The sequence below is a fragment of the Gobio gobio genome (assembly GCF_949357685.1).
Source record: "Gobio gobio genome assembly, chromosome: 20".
NCBI lineage: Eukaryota > Metazoa > Chordata > Actinopteri > Cypriniformes > Gobionidae > Gobio > Gobio gobio.
The window spans coordinates 6018270-6040593 of record NC_137113.1 but is presented as its reverse complement, the minus strand read 5'-3'; the positions used below and the strand labels follow the sequence as shown (position 1 = coordinate 6040593).

Here is a 22324-nt window from a genome sequence, read left to right as displayed (position 1 = left end):
TGTGCACTGCTCTAATACGGGTGGAAAACATCGGGCAATCATTCTCGCACTGAGCATGTGCATTAAACTTAAAGCCTGTTGCCTGGTAACTGTCGGCACAAAAGGAAGAGAAAGAGAGAGAGAGAGAGAGAGAGAGAGAGAGAGAGAGAGAGAGAGAGAGAGAGAGATGGTCGGAGGACTGGTGGGGGGAAAAAAGGCAACCTAAAGAATACATTTAGCCAGAGCCATAACAGCAGGACGGATGGTGCTCGCGGCCCGACTCCAGACGTGATTTCATGAGACACAGAGAGACTAATGGCACTAATCACACAACACACTCCAGCTCACAGCACAGGACCAGATCAAGAGGAAGAGAGATGGCAGGGCTGAGTGATACACCTTGAGAGACTGGAGATCAACTTTAAGCCTTGTGATGACTGTACTGCTTCCATTATTTAAACCATCAATCCATTTGCAGACAATTCGATTTAAAATGTTCTGTTCAAAAAGTAAAATACAGCTCGAATATTGCTTGTTAATTTATTGTAAATGTACACTATTGTTCAAAAGTGTGGAGTCAGCTAGATTTTTATTCAGCAAGGACACTTTAAATTGACAAAAAAGGGACAGTATATAAACTTATAATGTTACAAAATAAAATAAATGCTGTTCTTTTAAACTTTCTGTTCATCAAATAATATGTACATACTGTTTTAAACATTGATAACAATCATAACAGTTTCTTGAGCAGTAAATCATCATATCAGAATGATTTCTGAAAGGTCATGTGACACTGAAGACCAATGGAGCAATGATGCTGAAAATTCAGCTTTGATCACAGGAATGCATTATATTTGACTATATATTCACAGAAAACAGTTATTTTACATTGTAATAATATCCCACAATATTTATTATGACCTGTCTTCTTTCAAAAACAATTAAAATTGCAGACCCCAAACTTTTGAACGGTAGTGTAAACAAAGGTAAAACGTTGACGTCAAGCCGAGAACGGATATAATATAATTACGTTTTAAAAGTGTAACATTTGTAATTATAATGCTAAGGTGTTTCTTACAGTCTCAAACATTTTGAAATTGTATTGTAACATTTGAATGCAGCCATGCAGAGATCATCGAATTCATTCATTGTAACGATCAGTTTGAACTGATTCAAGAAGATGAATCGAATGACAAACTTTTGATAATGAATTTCATAAATATGCTTAAGTTCAGTAACACGTTTTTAAAAGATCTGTTGTAAATGTCACTAAAATGTCTAAAATCTTAATTAATCTTAACTTACACGAAGTACTGTAGAATTCTGCAGGAAAATTAATGGACAAAATAAAGTGCATTCAAATCATCATGAAATTTTATATTGGCAAAAGGAAATATATTGTCAATTTTCAATATATCGTCCAGCACTAAGACTAAGAGAGAGAGAGAGAGAGAGAGAGAGAGAGAGAGAGAGAGAGAGAGAGAGAGAGAGAGAGAGAGAGAGAGAGAGTTGATCCAGAGGTAAAGGAACAGACACCAGGGTGAAACGTAATCAGGAAAGGGCAGAATGATTAGATTCAGAGAGCGGCATGCTGGGAAAACAAGAGCGCCTGTTGAGGAGAGAACGATTCTCACGTATAGACTGATCATCTGTATGTGCACACACACACACACACACACACACACACACACACACACACACACACACACACACACACACACACACACACACACACACACACACACACACACACACACACACACACACACACACACACACACACACACACACACACACACACACACACACACACACACACACACACACACACACAGTGTAACATCATCAGCTCTCTACTGTAAACACACACGCATGCACACGCAAGCACGAACACACACACACACACGTTGGGTTTTCATGTTTAATGGGGACTTTCCATAGGCGTAATGGTTTTTATACCGTAAATACTGTATATTCTATCCCCCTACACTGCCCCTGCCCCTAAACCTACCCATCACAGGAGACATTCTGCATTTTTACATTTTCAAAAAACATCACTGAGTCTGATTTATAAGATGTTTTCCTCATGGGGACCTAAAAATGTCCCCACAAGGATGAGGATTTCGGATATTGCCATCTTTGTGGGGACATTTTGTCCCCATAACGTAGGGAATACCAGTCCACACACACACACACACACACACACACACACACACACACACACACACACACACACACACACACACACACACACACACACACACACACACACACACACACACACACACACACACACACACACACACACACACACACACACACACACACACACACACACACACACACACACACACAGTGTAACATCATCAGCTCTCTACTGTAAACACACACACACACACAGGGGGGTTTTTGTGAAATGTGGGGACATTCCATAGGCGTAATGGTTTTTATACCGTACAAACCGTATTTTCTATCCCCTTACACTGCCCCTGCCCTTAAACCTACCCATCACACACACACACACACACACACACACACACACACACACACACACACACACACACACACACACACACACACACACACACACACACACACACACACACACACACACACACACACACACACACACACACACACACACACACACACACACACACACACACACACACACTGCCCCTGCCCCTAAACCTGCCCATCACAGGAGACTGTGCAGTTCACTTTCTGTGAAAAAAACTTGTTCTGTGTGATTTATAAGCATTTTGAAAAATGAGGACATGGGGAACGTCCTCATATTTCACCCTCTTTTCGTAATACCCATGTCATTATACACATTTGTGTCCTGATATTTCACAAAAACATGCCCACACACAAACAGTGTAACATCATCAGCTCTCTACTGTAAAGACACACACACACACACACACACACACACACACACACACACACACACACACACACACACACACACACACACACACACACAGTGTAACAGTGTAACACACACACACACACACAGCTCTCTACTGTAAACACACACACATGCACACACACACACGCAGAGTAACATCATCAGCCCTCAAAAATACTATAATAAACACACACACACACACAGTAACATCATCACCTCTTTAACATGCTGTAAATACACACACAGCTGCGCGCACACACAGAGTAACATTATCAGATCTCTAACATACTGTAAACACACACACATGCGCGCACACACACATGCACACACAGTAACATCATCAGCTCTCTAACATACTGCAAACACACACATGCACACACAGTAACATTATCAGCTCTCTAATATACTGTAAACACACACAAACAAACAAACAAACGCACACAAACGCACACACACACACACACACACCAGCTCTCTAACATACTGTAAACACACACACATGCGCGCACACACACATGCACACACAGTAACATCATCAGCTCTCTAACATACTGCAAACAAACACATGCACACACAGTAACATTATCAGCTCTCTAATATACTGTAAACACACACAAACAAACAAACAAACGCACACACACACACACACACACACACACACACACACACACACACACACACCAGCTCTCTAACATACTGTAAACACACACACATGCATACACACAGAGTAACACCATCAGCTCTCTAACATACTGTAAACACACACACCACAAGCTCTCTAACACACTGTAAACACACACACGTGCACACAGACACACATGCGTGCACACACCACCAGCTCTCTAACACACACACACACACACACACACACACACACACACACACACACACACACACACACACACACACACACACACACACACACACACACACACACACACACACACACACACACACACACAAGCTCTCTAACCCACTGTAAACACACACACACCACAAGCTTTCTAACACACTGTAAACACACACACACCACCAGCTCTCTAACACACACACACACACACACACACCACAAGCTCTCTAACCCACTGTAAACACACACACACACACACACACAGCACAAGCTTTCTAACACACTGTAAACACATACACACCACAAGCTCTCTAACACACTGTAAACACACACACACGCGCACACACCACCAGCTCTCTAACACACTGTAAACACACACTCACACACTGTAAACTCTCCTCCTCTCACAATGTAAATGTCCATCTCTCGGGATCATTCTTACGAGTGATGGAGCTCAACAGCAGCTGCGAGTGGAACTGAACATGTCTGCACGCGTCTGACTGTCCTGTGTTTCTCCTCAGTGTCAGTGAACAGCTTCATTCCTCCTCCTCAGCCCTTTCCATCTCTCTAGAATCTGTCCCAGTCTCTCTTCTTTTCCTTCCTCTCAGAGGGGGAAAATCACTTGAATATTGATCATTTCATGAGAGTGTGATGAATGCAGAGCACAAGAGTCGGGTAATTACAATTCATTAACACTCCTGGCTGAGGAACGGCGGGTTCCTTCTGCTGGTGTTCCCACAAAAATATGAAGCAGCACAACGTTGATAATAATCATAAATGTTTCTATATATGTGGTCATAATGTTATGCCTGATTTGGTGTATTTCACAAATATAGCCCAAACTTCTGAACGGTAGTGTACAGTCAGCTATCACAAAGTAAAGTAAGATTCCCAAAAGAAAACGTTTTAACAATCCTAAAGGTTTTTTTTGTGTGTGTGATAATGACCGTCTCGCTGAATATTGCCCCACTTATTAGATGGTAACTCACCAAATAAATAAATGGACATTAAATATATTAAAACTTCTGTTAATAAAAAGAGTCCATTACCACATAGAACACAAACAGCCTACAAGATGAACACTGCAACTGTATTCAAATATTAACATATAGCCTTTATATAAAACGACTTTTACTTCAGTCCAGGTTTTATGAAGGTAAAAGTAAGACTTTAAGACCAAGTAAAGAAACTTTAAAGATTAAAATTGAAGGGAACACAATACGTCAATATGTTCTCTAAATGTAAACGTCTAAGGAGAAACACTAAGGGCCCTATTTTAACGATCTGAAACGCAAGTGTCAAACCGCGAAGCGCAAGTAACTTTGTGGGCGGGTCTCGGCGCTGTTGCTATTTTCCCGGCGGGATAAATGGCTCTTGCGCCCGGCGCAAATCTAAAATGGGTTGGTCTGAAGTAGCTTCATTATTCATAGGTGTGGTTTGGGCGTAACGTGAATAAACCAATCCGAGCGTCATCCAACATTCCCTGTAAAAGCAGGTGCGCAAGTTCCATTATGGATTGCTATTATTATGGCGTATTTACCAGGCGCACGCCAGGAGCGGTTCACAGCCGAGGAGACTGAAATGCTTGTAAGAGCAGTGAAAGACAGAGAAGTGAAGTTGTAATGTTGTACATTATGGTAAAGGTGATTTCACAGTCTTTTTTTTTTTTCAGTCTTTCAGTTTTTTCAGTTTTTCAGTCGATTTTTTTTCCTGGTTCTTGACAGACAAACCAATTTGTCAGATGTCCTTATATACATATATGTCTTGCCACTATTGGGCAAACAGGTCTTATCCTTAATTATTACAATTAGCCTGAATCATTTGTAAGCTAGATTTATGCCTATTTTTTCACATCTTCGTGGCACACCACAATGATTTCCGTCATCTCATGTGTTAATATTTTTTTAGTGTAACAATTTATGATTTGCAAAAATAACTGTTGCATCTGTGTAGATTACATGAGCAAAGTGTATGCGCGTTGTGCACGCTATACATTATGGTCAAGCATGCGCCCTTAAAATAGCATAATGAACAACGCGCAACGCGCCACTGACTTTAGACTAGGTTTTTTCTGGTCAGTGGCGCAATTGTTTAAAGGGGCTATATGCAACTTTTCCCCCAAAATAAACGTAACAATAGCCTTTTTATTTTACCATTTATGACTCAAACATCTCCTGATGAGCATACTGACACCTTGTCCGCTCACAGTGGGTGCACCTATAAGCCTGTATCCTATTTTTCCTATTTTCTGGCGGGTCGTCTTTTCCCGCGCTGTCTGCGGATGTGACGTCACCACCGCTGCGAGAGCGAGCAGAAAATGAGAGCAGTTCTGTTTTTTGGCCACAGGTGTCAGTCGCGAGTTTAAATTTCAGAAAAACGCATATAGCCCCTTTAATGGAACAGCAAAATAGCACCATTGTTTGCGCCGGAACACGCCTCCTTTTTTGCTCTGAACCGCCCAGGGAGCGCAAGTTCATTCACTAGTTTAGCGACGTGCTTCTGTGGAGGGAAAAGCGCGCTTTGCGCGGGTGCAAAATAGGAATGACACATGCGTCGGTGTACAAAGTCAATTGCGCTGGGTGCAAGATAGGGCCCCATGAGTATGCACAGTGTTGGGGGTAACACATTACAAGTAACTTGAGTTACATAATAATATTACTTTTTCCAAGTAACTAGTAAAGTAACGCATTACTTTTCAAATTTACAACAAAATATCTGAGTTACTTTTCAAAAAAGTAACGCAAGTTACTTTTTCACATTAATTTGACTGACAGCTCTCCTGCCCCCATGTTGAGAAAAATACGTGCAGAGGCGTTGTGTGTAAACATGATGGTTATTGTAGTTCCAGACTATTCTGTACTCCTCAAAATGAATAAAATCAGTCAAATGTAAAATCAGAATACTATGCAAAACTCCAATCATTTATTTATTTAAATGTTAAATAAAACAACTATTTTTATGCCAAATCTACCTTTATATTTAATTTACCAATGTCTTGCTGCTGACCTTTGATGATGAAAATTACTAGATTTTTTATTTTTATTGGTAAAACTTTTTTCTCCTGCATCTTATTCTACCATTATCCAGAATGGCAGCACAGCAGAGCTGCGCCCTCTACTGTTCATGTGTGAATTCGCATTTTCGAATTCGAAAGGCTTATTATTTCAATTTTGGTATGAAAAGGTCTTTACCGTTGCACAAAAATATAACTTTTTTGTTATAAACAAAAACAAAAACAAGCCCAGCCCAGGTGAGAAAAAGTAACGCAAAAGTAACGTAACGCATTACTTTTCTTAAAGAGTAACTAAGTAACTCAATAAGTTACTTTTTAAGGGAGTAACACAATATTGTAATGCATTACTTTTCAAAGTAACTTTCCCCAAAACTGAGTATGCATTAGCAATACTTCAGAGTTTGAAAATACAACTTCCAACAGATATCCATCACTTTTTATTCATTTTACAAAGTAGCTGCTTTAATATTCTCCCAACCAACAGAATATGGGAATAACCTTTACTGTATCTTCAGATAAATATGTGAATGTTTTTTTGTCTTGTTTTCTAGTGAAAATGTCTAAAGATTCTTAAATCAAGACACATTTACTGGAGATACAAAATGGCAAATTCTGTGAAATTGATCAAAATTAAGTGAGTTTATGATTAAAACAAGAACAAATATGTATGGAACTTTGTTTCTGCCACAGAACAAAACATTTTAAAAGATAATTGCAACTTTTTATCTCACAATCGCGAGTTTACATTTTTTTCTCAGATATAAAGTCGCAATTACGAGTTATAAAGTCCAATTCTAATGGGGAAAAAAGATTGCGAACACTCACAATTCTGACTTTATAACTTGCAATTTCATTTGATCAGAAACTTGACTTTTTGAAATTTTGAGTAATCTCAGAATTGTGAGATGTAAACTTGCAATTACCTTTTTTATTTTTTATTCTGTGGCGGAAACAAACTTCCATAAATATCTGCCAATGAGCTCCGAAAAATAAAAACTTAACCTGTTAAACTGCAACCCCACTTTGGGGCTCACAGCTGAAAACGACCTACCTGAATTAAAACAATTATAGCTCCTGAGAACAGTGTGCTACAGGCACAATTAAGGTATCTTTGGAAAGAAGACACTTGGGACTCTACTAAAAAGCAATCAGAGTTGATAATTCTCAAACAGATAAAAAATTATAATAGTTGAAATGCCTCAAAAATTATTTGCACTACACAGAATGTTGTATTATTTCATGTAAAAATATATGAAAATAGACCTGGAGGAATCCAGTTCAGTTATGGATTGAAAGCCACACGACTTATCAGTTTATATTTCAAGTTTGAGGAAGATATAATGAAAAATGTGGTTCCTGCAAGCTTTTTTCCAAGACTATGTCTGTTCCATTTCTCCCTCCGCCTGCTTGAGGCACATCCCCAGAAATGACATCTCCCAACTAAAACAATTGCAGTTGCTGAACAATTTGCACTACATGCACAATTTAGACATCTTTAAAAAGAAGACACTTTACAGTTTATTACCCAAACATTAAAGTAGAAAAAAACTTAGAAAGACAAACAGTTATAGAAGTTGAAGTGTCTTGAAGATGATTTGTGCTACAATGAACACTTTATTATTTGATGTAAAAATATATGAAAATAAGCCTGGAGGAATCCAGTTAGTTAATGAATTGAAAGGCAAAAGTCTCATCAGTTTATATTTAAAATTTGACGAAGATATCATGAAAAATGGGGTTCCTGCATGCTTTTTTCTAAGAATATGTCCAGGTGCCAAGAAACCTACAGGAGACTTGATAACCTAATGTTATGAAGTGTACTGCAAGCTGTTTTAGCCATCATATATGATGCTTGAATGCTTTTTCAACTATAAAATAATAGGCAGAAACATAAGACTTTGTATTAGTGATTTATTTGTACAACAGAACTTATAAAAATATAATAAAAATGAAATATTAATAAAAAAGAGCTAAACTTCTTTGCAACTGAAAATACAACAAGTAATATAAGTATAATAACTATAAATATAACTAGTAATATAAATAACAATATAATATAAATATATAGCTATAAAAACACACACAATTTGCAAATGTAAAAAAAAAAAAATTTACTGGCCTTTTACTGGCGGATTCAGGTCTACAACAGCAAGTGCAGATCTTGAAGAATCTGAAAGCGTTCTTCTCTTTTCTGCTGGTTGGCTGGTGCTTGGATGCCATAGCTCATCTGAAGACTCAACCTGATGCCTGTAGAATGGCAAGGAAAGGAAAGAGAATTAGCACTGCATGTCCTATTTCTGTATAGTTTGCCCATTCAATCAACAATCACACTGTCATCATTCACTCTAATTACAGGCCATCCCATGAACAATGAAACTGATGGGCAGTCGGTTAGACAGCATTCATATTGATGGCCACCTATACATTCTCACACAGCCCAAGCATCAATCTAACGGCCGGCCATACAGTGAGCATTCATATTGACGGCCACCTATACATTCTCACACAGCCCTACAATCAATCTAACGGCCGGCTATACAGTGAGCATTCAACAATCACACAGATGGTCGGCCGTCCAGAACTTTTCTTTTTTCGTCAATTCGTTTTTTGTAGCATAGGGGAAAAAATGCATTTTATATATTATATATATATATATATATATATATATATTTTTTTTTTCTGTGTGTGCTAGAAAAAATGCTAAATATCAGTATATATATAATCTATACTGGTATATTGTAATTTTTCTAGCACACAGGAAAAACATAAAATAAATACAGTCTCTATATATATATAAAAACAATTACATGTGTTATATATATATATGTTTTATTTACACACACATGGGGAAAAATTATTTATACTTTTTCCCCATGTGTGCTAGGAAAAATGCAAAATATCAGCATATGTATAATGCATACTGGTATATTGCATTTTTTCTAGCACACAGAAACAATAAAATAAATACATTCTCACACACATTCTCAATATACATAAACAACTACACATAGCAACTCACCGGTATGTTATTGGATCAACTTCTCTGTCAACAAGCACCGTCATCGCTGTCTTGACTCTCCTCATTGGTTTTCCACATCGCTGCTTCGAGTGAGCTCAAATAAAGCATCTTCAGCACAATACAAACTTCTTTTGACGATCCATTGGATAATAAATTCCGTCCAGTTAGTAAGATTAGCAAACAGTTACTACAAAGAGACCGTCTGTACTAGCCCGTTAGCTTTAGCTGTCAGACGCCGGGGAGGGGTGTGTGTGTGTGTGTCACAGTCACACAGACTTGTCTCAGCCTCTCGTGGGAGAGCGCGCCACATTCAAATGAATAAATATTCACGCCCATGTGACAAATACACACATGAGAGGTCTCGTTGGAATCGTGTGTTCATTGGCTACATTTTCTGTCAGTCATGACGATTCAATGCTTTTATTGGCTCCAGATAAACAGACATTATCATTGGATGAGCACGTCATGACATCAGATAAAACGAGTGCAATAGTTGGATATTTTTGACTATATCGCGGCTATCTTTGCATGTTTTTGAGTGGGGTTAGTTGTAATATGTTCGTAACATTCTAAGCTTTAAACCCATGCCACTTTATGCTACCGGGAGACGGTTTTTGGTGCATTATTTTATTGCATAACAGTCTAGTATGATACTCCGCTCCGCGGAAATGCGATGTAAACAAAGGATTAACCATCAATATTACACCGTTATTGTTTCGTTGGATTAAAATGCTCTATGGGATGTTATTCAGTGGACCCTCACCTTTCCATTCATTCTGGAAACTTTTAGCACTGGATGCGTGTGTGGCTCGTAATTAGGAAACTACGGTATGTGCTCTTTTTTTCTTATCAATTGTTTTGATGTGTATTGCTTACATTCATGCAAAAATACAGCCGTTATAAGCTTTTCATTGAAAAACAGTGGTCTGTCCTCGATGCTTGAGGTTTAGACCTTTAGAATGATATATAGTTTGTCAAGATTAATGATGTTTTTTTACGTTAAATCTATTAACAAACATTACACTCGTGCTAAAAATAGCGCTTCAACCCGTGCACGTGCTCATGAAGCTTAAGGAGTTGTTTAACTCAAAGGAAAGTTTTCAGAACTCATTGATAGATATTTGTACGTTTTTTACATATGCATCTCAAGTAAATGTATTTAGATTTAAAGATGTTTAGATATTTGCATTGGAAGACGAGACAAAAATGTGGAATTGTGGAATATATAATTTTTAGCAATGTATGCACCATTTAATGCCATGACTTTGTGAATTTAAGATGTTCTGCTCTGATTTAATCCTTTTTAAGGCCTTCATGTAATGGTGAACTAACACTTTTCCAGACCTCTTTAACTCTGCCAGTCATTAGTCACTGTTGGGAGTCAAGTCTAAAGTGCACTGATGCGAAAAGACTGAGTTTAGCACTCATTATACAAAAATATTTTACTGCTCAAACTAGGGCTGCCCTCGACTAAAGATGTTTCTAGTCGACTAGTAGAAGGGCGTTTATATTAATAAGCCATAAATCATAATAATGAGCCTTTAATTGCCTATATATAACAGCGTTCAAACGCACACATAAAGCTCGCCTGCAAACATAATGATTATCAATGTGGCGTGGAGACTGGAGACTGTAAATATTTTAATAATTTATTGATAATGTTTTCTGTGTTTTCGGCTGCAGAGATTAAGGTCCCTATTTGAATGATCTGAGCTCATGGTCTGAAGCGCACGGCGCAGGTGCTCTTAGGGCGTCTCCGAATCCACTTTTGCTAGTTTAACGATGGAAGAAGCGGTCGGCCACTAGGCACATGGTCTAAAAGGGTTGTATCTAGTCTCTTAATGAGTCATGGGTGTGTTTTGGGCGTAACGAGCAATAAACCAATCAGAGTCACATCTCCCATTCCCGGATTCGCTATTTACATGTGAGCGGAATTTGCGAGCAGAAAGACTGAACGCTTCTCCAGAGAGGAATCCTTTTATTTTTAATATTTAAACATGTTTGTGTGCTGCTGCGCGTCCCTGTTTGTGTGATAAGAAGAGTGTATGCTCGTTGTGCACCAGCCTTAGATGCATATTATTAACGCGCCCTATAACACAAAAAATACTGCGCTATTGACTTTAGACCAGGTTTTTGTTGGTCAATGGCGCATTCGTTTTCAGTTCCTCAAAATAGCAACACGCCAACAATGCGCCTGAACACACCTGGTTTTCAGACATGGTTTTCTGGACATGAAACTGCATCGGGCTGAAACTAGCAAAAAACACCTGCCGTTGCATTGCGCCGGGTGTATGATAGGGCCCCAAGTCAACGATGCATGCCTATATGCACGTTCCAGGATTACATAATCTGAGAATATTTGTTTTCCACTTGAATTGGTTCATTTAAAAGTAGACATTTCAATCTTTCTATAGATGACAGAGTATTTAAAGTAAATGTAAGTGAGGGCGCCGGCGCCTGTGTGTCATGCAGTAAGTGCGCTCTCCACACAAACACAGATACACAATATTGCCAGAAGTATTGGGACACCCCTCCAAATCATTGAATTCATGTGTTCCAATCACTTCATGGCCACAGGTGTATAAATCAAGCACTAGGCATGCAGACGCTTCTACAAACATTTGTGAAAGAACGGGTCGCTCTCAGCGTGGTGCCGTGATTGGTTGCCACCTGTGCAATAAGTCCATTCGTGAAATTTCCTCACTACTAAATATTCCACTCTCAACTGTTAGTGGTGTTATAACATAGTGGAAGCAATTGGGAACAAAAGAAACTCAGCCACGTAAAATCACAGAGCGGGGTCAGCGCATGCTGAGGGTCACGGTGCGCAGAAGTCGCCAACTTTCTGCAGAGTCATTAGCTCCAGACCTCAGAACTTCATGTGGCCTTCAGATGAGCTCAAGAACAGTGTGTAGAGCTTCATGGAATGGGTTTCCATGGTCGAGCAGCTCATCCAAGCCTTACATCACCAAGTGCAATGCAAAGCGCCGGATGCAGTGGGGTAAAGCGCGCCGGCACTGGACTCTAGAGAGCAGTGAGACGTGTTCTCTGGAGTGACCAATCACGCTTCTCTGTCTGGCAATCCCATGGACGAGTCTGGGTTTGGCGGTTGCCAGGAGAACGGGACTTGCCTGACTGCATTGTGCCAAGTGTAAAGTTGGTGGAGGGGGGATTATGTGTGGGGTTGTTTTTCAGGGGTTGGGCTTGGCCCCTTAGTTCCAGTAAAAGGAACTCTTAATGCTTCAGCATACCAAGACATTTTGGACATGCTCCCAACTTTGGCCCCTTCTTGTTCCAACATGACTGCGCATTAGTGCACAAAGCGTCGGTCCATGAAGACGTGGATGAGCGAATTTGGTGTGGAGGAACTTGACTGGCCTGCGCAGAGTCCTGACCTTAACACCTTTGCAATGAATTAGAGCGGAGACTGCGAGCCAGGCCTTCTAGTCCAACATCAGTGCCTGACCTCACAAATGCATCAAAAATTTCCATAAATTAATAATTTGTTACATTTATACAGGGAGTGCAGAATTATTAGGCACGTTGATTTTCTGATCATATTTTTTTTCCAGGCACATTTGACCAATTCCAAACCACAGTAATCCTAATAACTACTATTGATTTAGTATTTAATAATGTATAAGTGATATATAATTGTTCATGAAGGCTGGAAATGAAAATCACCTTATATTCAGGTGTGCAGAATTATTAGGCATGTTTTCTTTTACAGATAAATTGAGCCAAAAAAGAGATTTAACTCAGACTGAAAAGTCAAAAAGTATTAAATGCCCATGAGAAGGATGCAATACTAATGCAATACTAGACATTGCAGTTAAGGCATGACCATTGGACAGTGAAATGCTCGTTGGGTCAGCAGGATCTGACAAAATCAGGTGGTGAAGAAAAGACACCTGTTAACTGCAAAAGAATTAAGAATTAAGGTGAAGAATTAAGGGTGAAACCATCAGGAACCCTTTAGTCTCCAGCGCCACCATTTTCCAGAGCTGCAACCTACCTGGAGTCTCCAGAAGTGCAAGGTGTCAGGATCTCAGAGACTTCAGTTAGGTAAAAAATCCTAAAAAATGACCCCCACTAGATAAGAATCACAAGCTGAAGTGTTGTAAAATACATGAAGAAGGTTTTTTTATAGGCTTTATGGACAGATAGGTTGAGAGTGACTCTTGAAGGACCAGCACCACATCCTCTAGTACCACTGTTTGAAGAATTCATCTTCCAGAATCTGGCAGTACGTTTTGGGAGTTAATTTTAGTCCATCCTGAAGTCCGTTTTGCAGAGATGGACTAAAAATGAACTCTCAAAACGTACTGCCAGATTCTGGAAGATGAATTCTTCAATTTTTTTTCAAGTTTTTGTCAGATCCTGCTGACCCAACGAGCATTTCACTGTCCAATGGTCATGCCTTAACTGCAATGTCTAGTATTGCATTAGTATTGCATCCTTCTCATGGGCATTTAATACTTTTTGACTTTTCAGTCTGAGTTAAATCTCTTTTTTGGCTCAATTTATCTGTAAAAGAAAACATGCCTAATAATTCTGCACACCTGAATATAAGGTGATTTTCATTTCCAGCCTTCATGAACAATTATATATCACTTATACATTATTAAATACTAAATCAATAGTAGTTATTAGTATTACTGTGGTTTGGAATTGGTCAAATGTGCCTGGAAAAAAAATATGATCAGAAAATCAACGTGCCTAATAATTCTGCACTCCCTGTATAGCGCTTTTCAGGGGCACTCAAAGCGCTTTGCATAGAAGGGGGAATCTCCTCACCCATTACCAATGAGCAGCGCCACCTGGATGATGCGGCGGCAGCCATATTGCACCAGAACGCCCACCACACACCAGCTGATTGGTGGAGAGGAGACAGAGTGATGAAGCCAATTGTATATGGGGATGATTAGGAGGCCATGATGGACAGGGGCCAATGGGCAAATTTGGCCAGGATGCCGGGGTTACACCCCTACTCTTTATCGAAGGGCATCCTGGGATTTTTAATGTCCACAGAGAGTCAGGACCTCGGTTTAACGTCTCATCCGAAGGACGGTGCTTGTTCCAGTATAGTGTCCCCATCACTATACTGGGGTGTTAGGACCCACACAGACCACAGTGTGAGCGCCCCCTGCTGGCCTCACTAACACATCTACCAGCAGCAACCTAGTTTTCCCAGTTGGTCTCCCATCCAGGTACTGACCAGGCTCAGCCCTTCTTAGCTTCAGTGGGAAACCAGTCTTGGTCAACAGGGTGATATGGCTGCTGGTTAAACACACTCCTAAACCTTGTGTGAAAGCCTTCCCAGAAGAGTTGAAGCTGTTAGAGCTGCAAAGGGTGGGCCGACTCCATATTAAACCCGACGGATTAAGAATGGGATGCCATTAAAGTTCATGTAAAGGCAGGCGTCCCAAAACTTTTGGCAATATAGTGTATGCGCCTATATAATAGCACACATTAACTAGGTTAATGTTAGAGTGAGCAGACTTGTACAGTTTGCTACTACTTACATGTTTCAAGTGATAAGCCATATTTAAGTTCGATGGATGATGGGCGAATGTTTGGTTTTCCTGTCCGTCACAGGCTGCGTGATTTTCGTTTTTTTTCTACAACTAAACGACTAATAAAATTTTGGTAGACCAAGCCTCTTCTAGTCGAATAACGGTTAGTGGACTATTAGGGGGCAGCTCTAGCTCAAACACACCATTGACCAATCAGAATGTATCTATTATGGCAGCTATATATTAATACAAGCTTTTGCTAGACAACAAAGACATCAAATGCAAAATAATACAGATTTGTTGACCCAATGTGTCCAAGACTATAAAGTCATTCTCACAATTTTGACAAAAACGAATCTATGCCAGCCAGCTAGAAGTGCATTTATAAAAATAATGTTCAATGCACCACAGAAACCTAAAGATTCAGTTTGCAAGGCACAAAAATGTAACAGATTGTACAAATTGTACAGATGTACAAGATCCCAGAAGGAAAGTTTGAGCCGCTGGATGCGGGTGAAGCGGCGTTTCTCTGCTGCGCTCTTGTTCATGAGCTCAGGGAGGGACGGATGAGGCTATTTTGGGAGCTGCAGTAGGAGTCTGTGGGTTCACCTTTGCTCAGGATGCGAACGGGACCCTTTCAAGAGCGTTCTGGCGTGTGTGTGTGTGGGCGCGTGGATGAGAACAAGGTTAGGGCTCTCTCTCTCTGTGTGTGTGTGTGTGTGAGAGAGAGAGAGAGAGAGAGGGAGAGGGGGTGAATTCATATCGACAGAACGGAGACGAGCGGTAACTATGCAGCGGTATCCATGGAGCCGTAACCATAGCAACGGCGCTCAGGAAGCCAGGGTCTTTTAATTGGCGAGTGTGAATATAGACAGAGAGAGAATAGCCAGCTGACACACTATTGTTTCTAGCAAACAACTCACATATATGGCCTGAAACCTGCTTTTGTTTCACTATTTGGAGCTATTTCCCTGTGATTGCAGCCTCATGAACATTTACAATGGCAATCATATCATAATTATTACAGCTATAAAGCATCACTATTAAACACTGACATTGCTTTCCAAGCCATCAAACATGCACTCAGCCTGCTAGACCATAAAATGGACACATATATCAATCTGATAGTCTTGCACTGAATATCTAGACACCACAAAATCATACGATTTATGATTATGTATTTGAAATGCATATACAATTTCCATTCATTCACACGGTTTCAACATAAACAAAATAATAAACGTATTGTGATGCATAATTGTCAGTCATGCATAAATGAAACGGATATGATTTCTGTAATTGAAACTAATAAACTGATTTTTTTTTGCATTTTAACAAACCGAATACGGCTTGAATATCCACAGCCGTATTTTAATCATGCTTTCGTGTTCAGATTTATGCTGATTCCAAGCAATATTAAAACATAAATATTTAAATATAAACCAAATAGATGCAACTAGTATGCAGAGATCCCGTTTGAATAAATATGTATCATATTAAGTTTATTAGTTTGTGCAATGTGGACATTTTATATGCGATTCGAATAAACTGAGTTTTCAACACGCTGACCAACGAGAACGCCTTGGCATCTGTTTGGTACCGCAACTTTTGCATGAGCAAATACTGTGACTGTATACAGTTACAGATTTTACAACAGTGACAGTGAGTGCGCTATTTTGGAGGAAACTATGGTTACCATGGTAATGCGTTCAGTAAGGGCGCTCAGAATTAGTTGCCTCGTGTTTTTATGTGGGTAGATTGGTAGTAGCACATTGCATCTACTGTAAAACCTTCCAGTTATTATCAGTGAAAGCAGGAAGAAAACACACTTACATTGTCCACTGCAGCTTTTCATTTTTAATAGAGTTATACAGGGCCTGCGGAAAGAGAGAGAGAGTACAGTCAGTAACACACACACACACACACACACACCTAAGCTGTGAATGACTGTGAGTTTGGTTTCAGAGGGTGCGTATGAGTTGCATCATATATATTCTGCTGTAACTGGCATCATATTCAGGCCGTGAGAGATGACAGACCCCTAAAAATAGACACATTTGACTCAAACATAGTTGCAAAGTCATACTGGCCATCACTTCACAACAATACAACTGTTCATGCTTTACTGATAATTAGGAATTAAGTAATCAATACTTAATAATCAGCATTAATTTAACTCTACAATCTAAACATTTTATATTTTATATAGGGGCAAAACTAGAAAAAAATAAAATAGAAAAAAAATAAAATAGAACATAATATAAAATAAAAAGGAAATAATATAAAATAAAAAATGTATAAAATAAAATAGAAAAAAAAAAATATATCTTTTAATAAAAAAATTAAATAAAAAATAGAAATATAAAAGGAAAAAAGAAATTATAAAAAATAAAAGGAAATCATATAAAATATAAATAATAAATAAATAATAGCTTCTCTTTTAATAAATAAATAAATCAAATAGAAATATAGTATAAAATAAAATAGAAAAACATAAAAATAAATAATATCTTCTCTTTTAATAAATAAATAAATAAATAAAATAGAAATATAGTATAAAATAGAAAAACATAAAAATAAATAATAGCTTCTATTTTAATTAATAAATAAATTAAATTAAAAGAAAATAATATAAAATAAAAATAGATAAAATCAAATAGATAAAAAAATCAAATAAATAAATAATAGCTTCTCTTTTAATAAATAAATAAAAACAATATAAACAAATAAATAAAAGATAATATAAAATAAAATAGAAACAATATAAAATAAAAAATAAATAATTTACAAATAAAAAGGAAGTTTATGTATATATATATATATATATATATATATATATATATATATATATATATATATATATATATATATATATATATATATATATAGAAAAATATATAAATTAAATAATATATTCTCTTTTAATGAATAAATAAATAAAATAGAAATATCATTAATAAATGAAATATATAGATAGAAGAAAACAAAAATAATATAAAATAAAAGAGAAACAAAATATAAAATAAAAAGGATCATATATAAAATAAATAATAGCTTCTCTTTTAATAAAAGCGATTCATAAAACACAGAAATAAATCACAGAAGGCTGTAAGCTATGGCCATAGTTTCCCACTGATGATTAGCACTTAATTAACATCATTAGTGTAAATGACGAGTCTGTGTGGATGTCAGTGGTAAAAACACCTGCGTCACTGTGGAATCCTGTGTTAGCAAATTAATTATCTAATCAAAGTCAAACAGTGTCCCTATACTCCATAAAACATCCATTTGAGGACATCCTCAACCATAACAACTCATTCATTAAATACATGTGATTCTAAACTCTAAAAATGCAACGTTTGGTTTGGGTTAGGGATAATAATGACATTTAAACGCAATAAAAGTCTGTAGTATGTCCTAATTTAGACGGTAAGATGAACATGTGTGAGGGTCTCTAATAAGCATATTATTCACTCTATATGTCCTTTCATCTAGAAAAGACAAACCTCAGCATCAACAACTAATGTGCAGATTTACTCTCTCAGTCCCTCAAGGCAAAACAAACAGCCTCTCCCAACAAATGCTCATTTCAGACACAACTTCAGCTGCATTCCTAAAAATAAAGGGGGTGTTTTTGCAGCGATTCCATAGAAGAACCATTCTTGGTTCCCCAAAGAATCTTTCAGTGAACAGTTCTTAAAGAGACAGTTCACGCAAAAGTGAAAATTCTATTATTAATTACTCACACGATTGCTTTATATACCCGAAATGTATAGGACTAAATCGCTCAATTTATACGGATTAGTTTAATGATCTCTTTATGAACTTTTTGAAGTGTGAATGTGTTTGCGTAGCTGCCAATAATGAGGGAGCTCTCAGATTTCATCAAAAAGATCTTCATTTGCGTTCCCGAAGATGAACGAATGACATGAGGGAGAGTAATTAATGACGGAATTCTCATTTTTGGGTGAACTCTTTAAGTTTTTCTTTAACATTTGAATAATCTAAAGAATCTTTTTTCCACTTTGAAGAATCTGTTGTGGAATGTTCTGTTCTTTATGGAACCATCAATGCCAATAAAGGAACTTTCATTATTTAGCGTGTACACTCTAAAAAATGCTGGGTTAAAAATAACCCAATTGCTGGGTTAGTCCATTTTCAACCCAACTTGGGTTATTTTTTTAGTTTTGAAGGAATAAAATCAGCATTTGTTGAGCTCTGTACTAAACTGAGAACTCAACGTATGCTGACTTTATTCCTTCAAAACAGTTTTAAAAGGTGAATATACTTTACATTTGGAATAAAAAATGTACCCTCCCCCCACCTTCACTCTAAAAAATGCTGGGTTAAAAATAACCAAAGTTGGGCTGAAAATAGACTAACCCAGCAATTGGGGTGTTTTAACCCAGCGATTGGGTTGTTTTAAGCAAACATTTAACCCAACCGCTGGGTTAAAACAACCCAATTGCTGGGTTAGTCCATTTTCAACCCAACTTGGGTTATTTTTAACCCGAGTGTTTAGTTCATGTGACTCTATTCTCTACTCTTCCATAAGGTCTTTAAAGGGATAGTTTCGTCATCATTTGCTCACTTTCAAATTGTTCCAAACCTGTATGAGTTTCTTTGTTCTGTTGAGCATTAAAGAAGATATTTTGGCAACCAGACAGTTGATAGTATTGTTTTCCTACTATGGAAGTCAATGAGTGCCGTCAACTGTCTGGTTACAAACATTTAATAGAAGAAACTCATACAGGTTTGGAACAACTCATTTTGCGGTGAACTATCCCTTTAAAACCTACTCAGAATTGTGTCAGAACAATAATGCGTGTCATTTTTTGGCCGTTGGGGCAGCAAACAAACGACAGATGAGCAGATGAGTGGGGAAGTGATTGGAGACGGGGTTACCCTCTTCCTCTTGCGGGCCTGCGGGTGGTTCTGTCCATCTTGAGCTTTTCCCAGGAGGTCCGGGAACACCAGAGGTTTGAGCGATCGGGATCGGGGCGTTCGTGGGTAACGGAAGGGGTCCATCATGCGAAAATCTCGCCCGTATCGGACCGAGCAGAGCGAACGCGAGCGCAAGCGCCCGGCCGAGTGCAGACTGTTCACTCCAATCATGCTCCAGAACGCAGTGCACTATGGGAAATAATTAACTCCAGGTGGGGTTTAGATCTCAAAGAGAGTTTTCATCAAATATTCAACAGGATATCTTCAACATGAGAAAACCCAGCACGTCTTCTTCCACAAAGGGACGAGGTAACTCCAATTTACAAATGAAGGACCTAATCCAAGTGCTTTGGTGAGGAAAATAAGGGTCAAATTTGTAAGCCCAGCACAGATTCGCGGTCTTTGCGCTCAAACTTCACACTTAAAACGGGATATTTGGCTTGAGAATGGCGTAAAAATACCGAAATCTCAAACATGAAACGTTCAGCAATGCATCACACACTCCACGTTACGTTTGTGAGACGCTGCTCGATGGAAACCACTGAAACCAGAGTGTGTTAGAGCAAAACACGATATTTCCCTCACGGACTCATGAACACATGTAGTAGCCGCTTACACACACACACCATCGGGCCAACTTCTACAAGCCAAACATTGCCCATGCACCAGTGAGTGCCACACACACACACACACACACAGTGATGCCACAGATGGCAAGCGAAGCTTTCAGAAGTGTGAAAGAACAGCCAGGATCTGACAGATGGAATGAGGCGAGCAGAAACCGGCTATAACATGAACCGCCCTCACACAAACAGAGGCGGTCAGCTCGTCCGATAACACACAGGAATCCCCACACCTGTACCGGCTCCAAACGGTGTCCCAAAATCAGCCAAACAATCCCAGATTGAGAGGATATGAAGGATCTGTGAGCCTGTTGCTTCTGACGTTCTATTCAGGTGGATGTGTTTCCTTGTTATACAACCTGGAAAGGGTTTCAAAAGATCCTCTTTGCATTGGTTTATCTATCGGTCCATCTGGGCTCCATCTGTCCTGATAGATCTGATGGATCTTTTGGTCCGTGTGTGTGGATACGGTCTCCCTCCAGCCGTCACAGAGTCGCAGGTACGTGTCCACGGATGATCTGAAAATGCCCACTGCCTCGCGCCGTCCTGTGTTTGCTGTCTGCCGTCTGTTTTATCTTTCAGGCTCCGCAGATGGAAAGTCTCTAAATCTCAGAGAGACTGGAAGGAGGCTGCAAGCTCTCTCTCTCTCTCTCTCTCGCTCGCTCATTCTCTCTCTCTCCCCCCTCAGGTTTCAGGCAGCCAATCACAGCGATCCAGCTCTCCCAAACACACACACACACACACACGGCTTGCTTTACTTTGAATGCTGATTAACATTCAGCACTTGTCCTCAGAGGTGGGATAGAGAGGGAGAGAACATGGAATTATGGAATTATGGGAGAGAGATGAACACAAAGAACATCATAAAACTACATGTGTGACTGGTGAATAGTCTATAAAAACGCAGTCTATAAAAAAAGCACTGAGACGAGACGCGACATGCTTATTAAAACACCTCCAGATCACATTTCACACCAACATCAAAAGAAAAAAAGAATCAAATTATATGTATTAATTATTAATTTTTGGCATTTCAGCAAAGAGTTTAATTCCTTTTGGAGTGAAATACAGTATGACCTTCTGGACCGGTTTTATAATAAATTTAGATTTACTTTTGGCCCTTATAAAAAGCTATAAATACACCTACACTCTAAATATAACACACACACATATATATATGTATATACACTGATCAGGCATGACATTATGATGGTGAAGTGAATAACACTGATGATCTCTTCATCACGGCACCTGTTAGTGGGTGGGATATATTAAGCAGCAAGTGAACATTTTGTCCTCAGAGTTGATGGGTTAGAAGCAGGAAAAATGGACAAGCGTAAGGATTTGAGCGAGTTTGACAAGGGACAAATTGTGATTTCTAGACGACTGGGTCAGAGCATCTCCAAAACTGCAGCTCTTGTGGGGTGTTCCCGGTCTGCAGTGGTCAGTCTCTATCAAAAGTGCTCCAA

At 38.8% G+C, this 22324-nt stretch overlaps 1 protein-coding gene across 1 annotated transcript in view; it reads right to left on the bottom strand.

Annotated features, from left to right (window-relative positions):
* The window catches only part of LOC307143667 (PH and SEC7 domain-containing protein 1), a gene marked incomplete at its 5' end in the record, with an annotated part of 78754 nt that overhangs the window by 14960 nt on the left and 41470 nt on the right, over positions 1 to 22324 (bottom strand). Inside the window, one exon of the mRNA XM_079845400.1 lies at positions 17122 to 17165. Coding sequence (XP_079701526.1) covers positions 17122 to 17165 — 44 coding nt within the window. The remainder of the gene's footprint in view (positions 1 to 17121; positions 17166 to 22324) is intronic.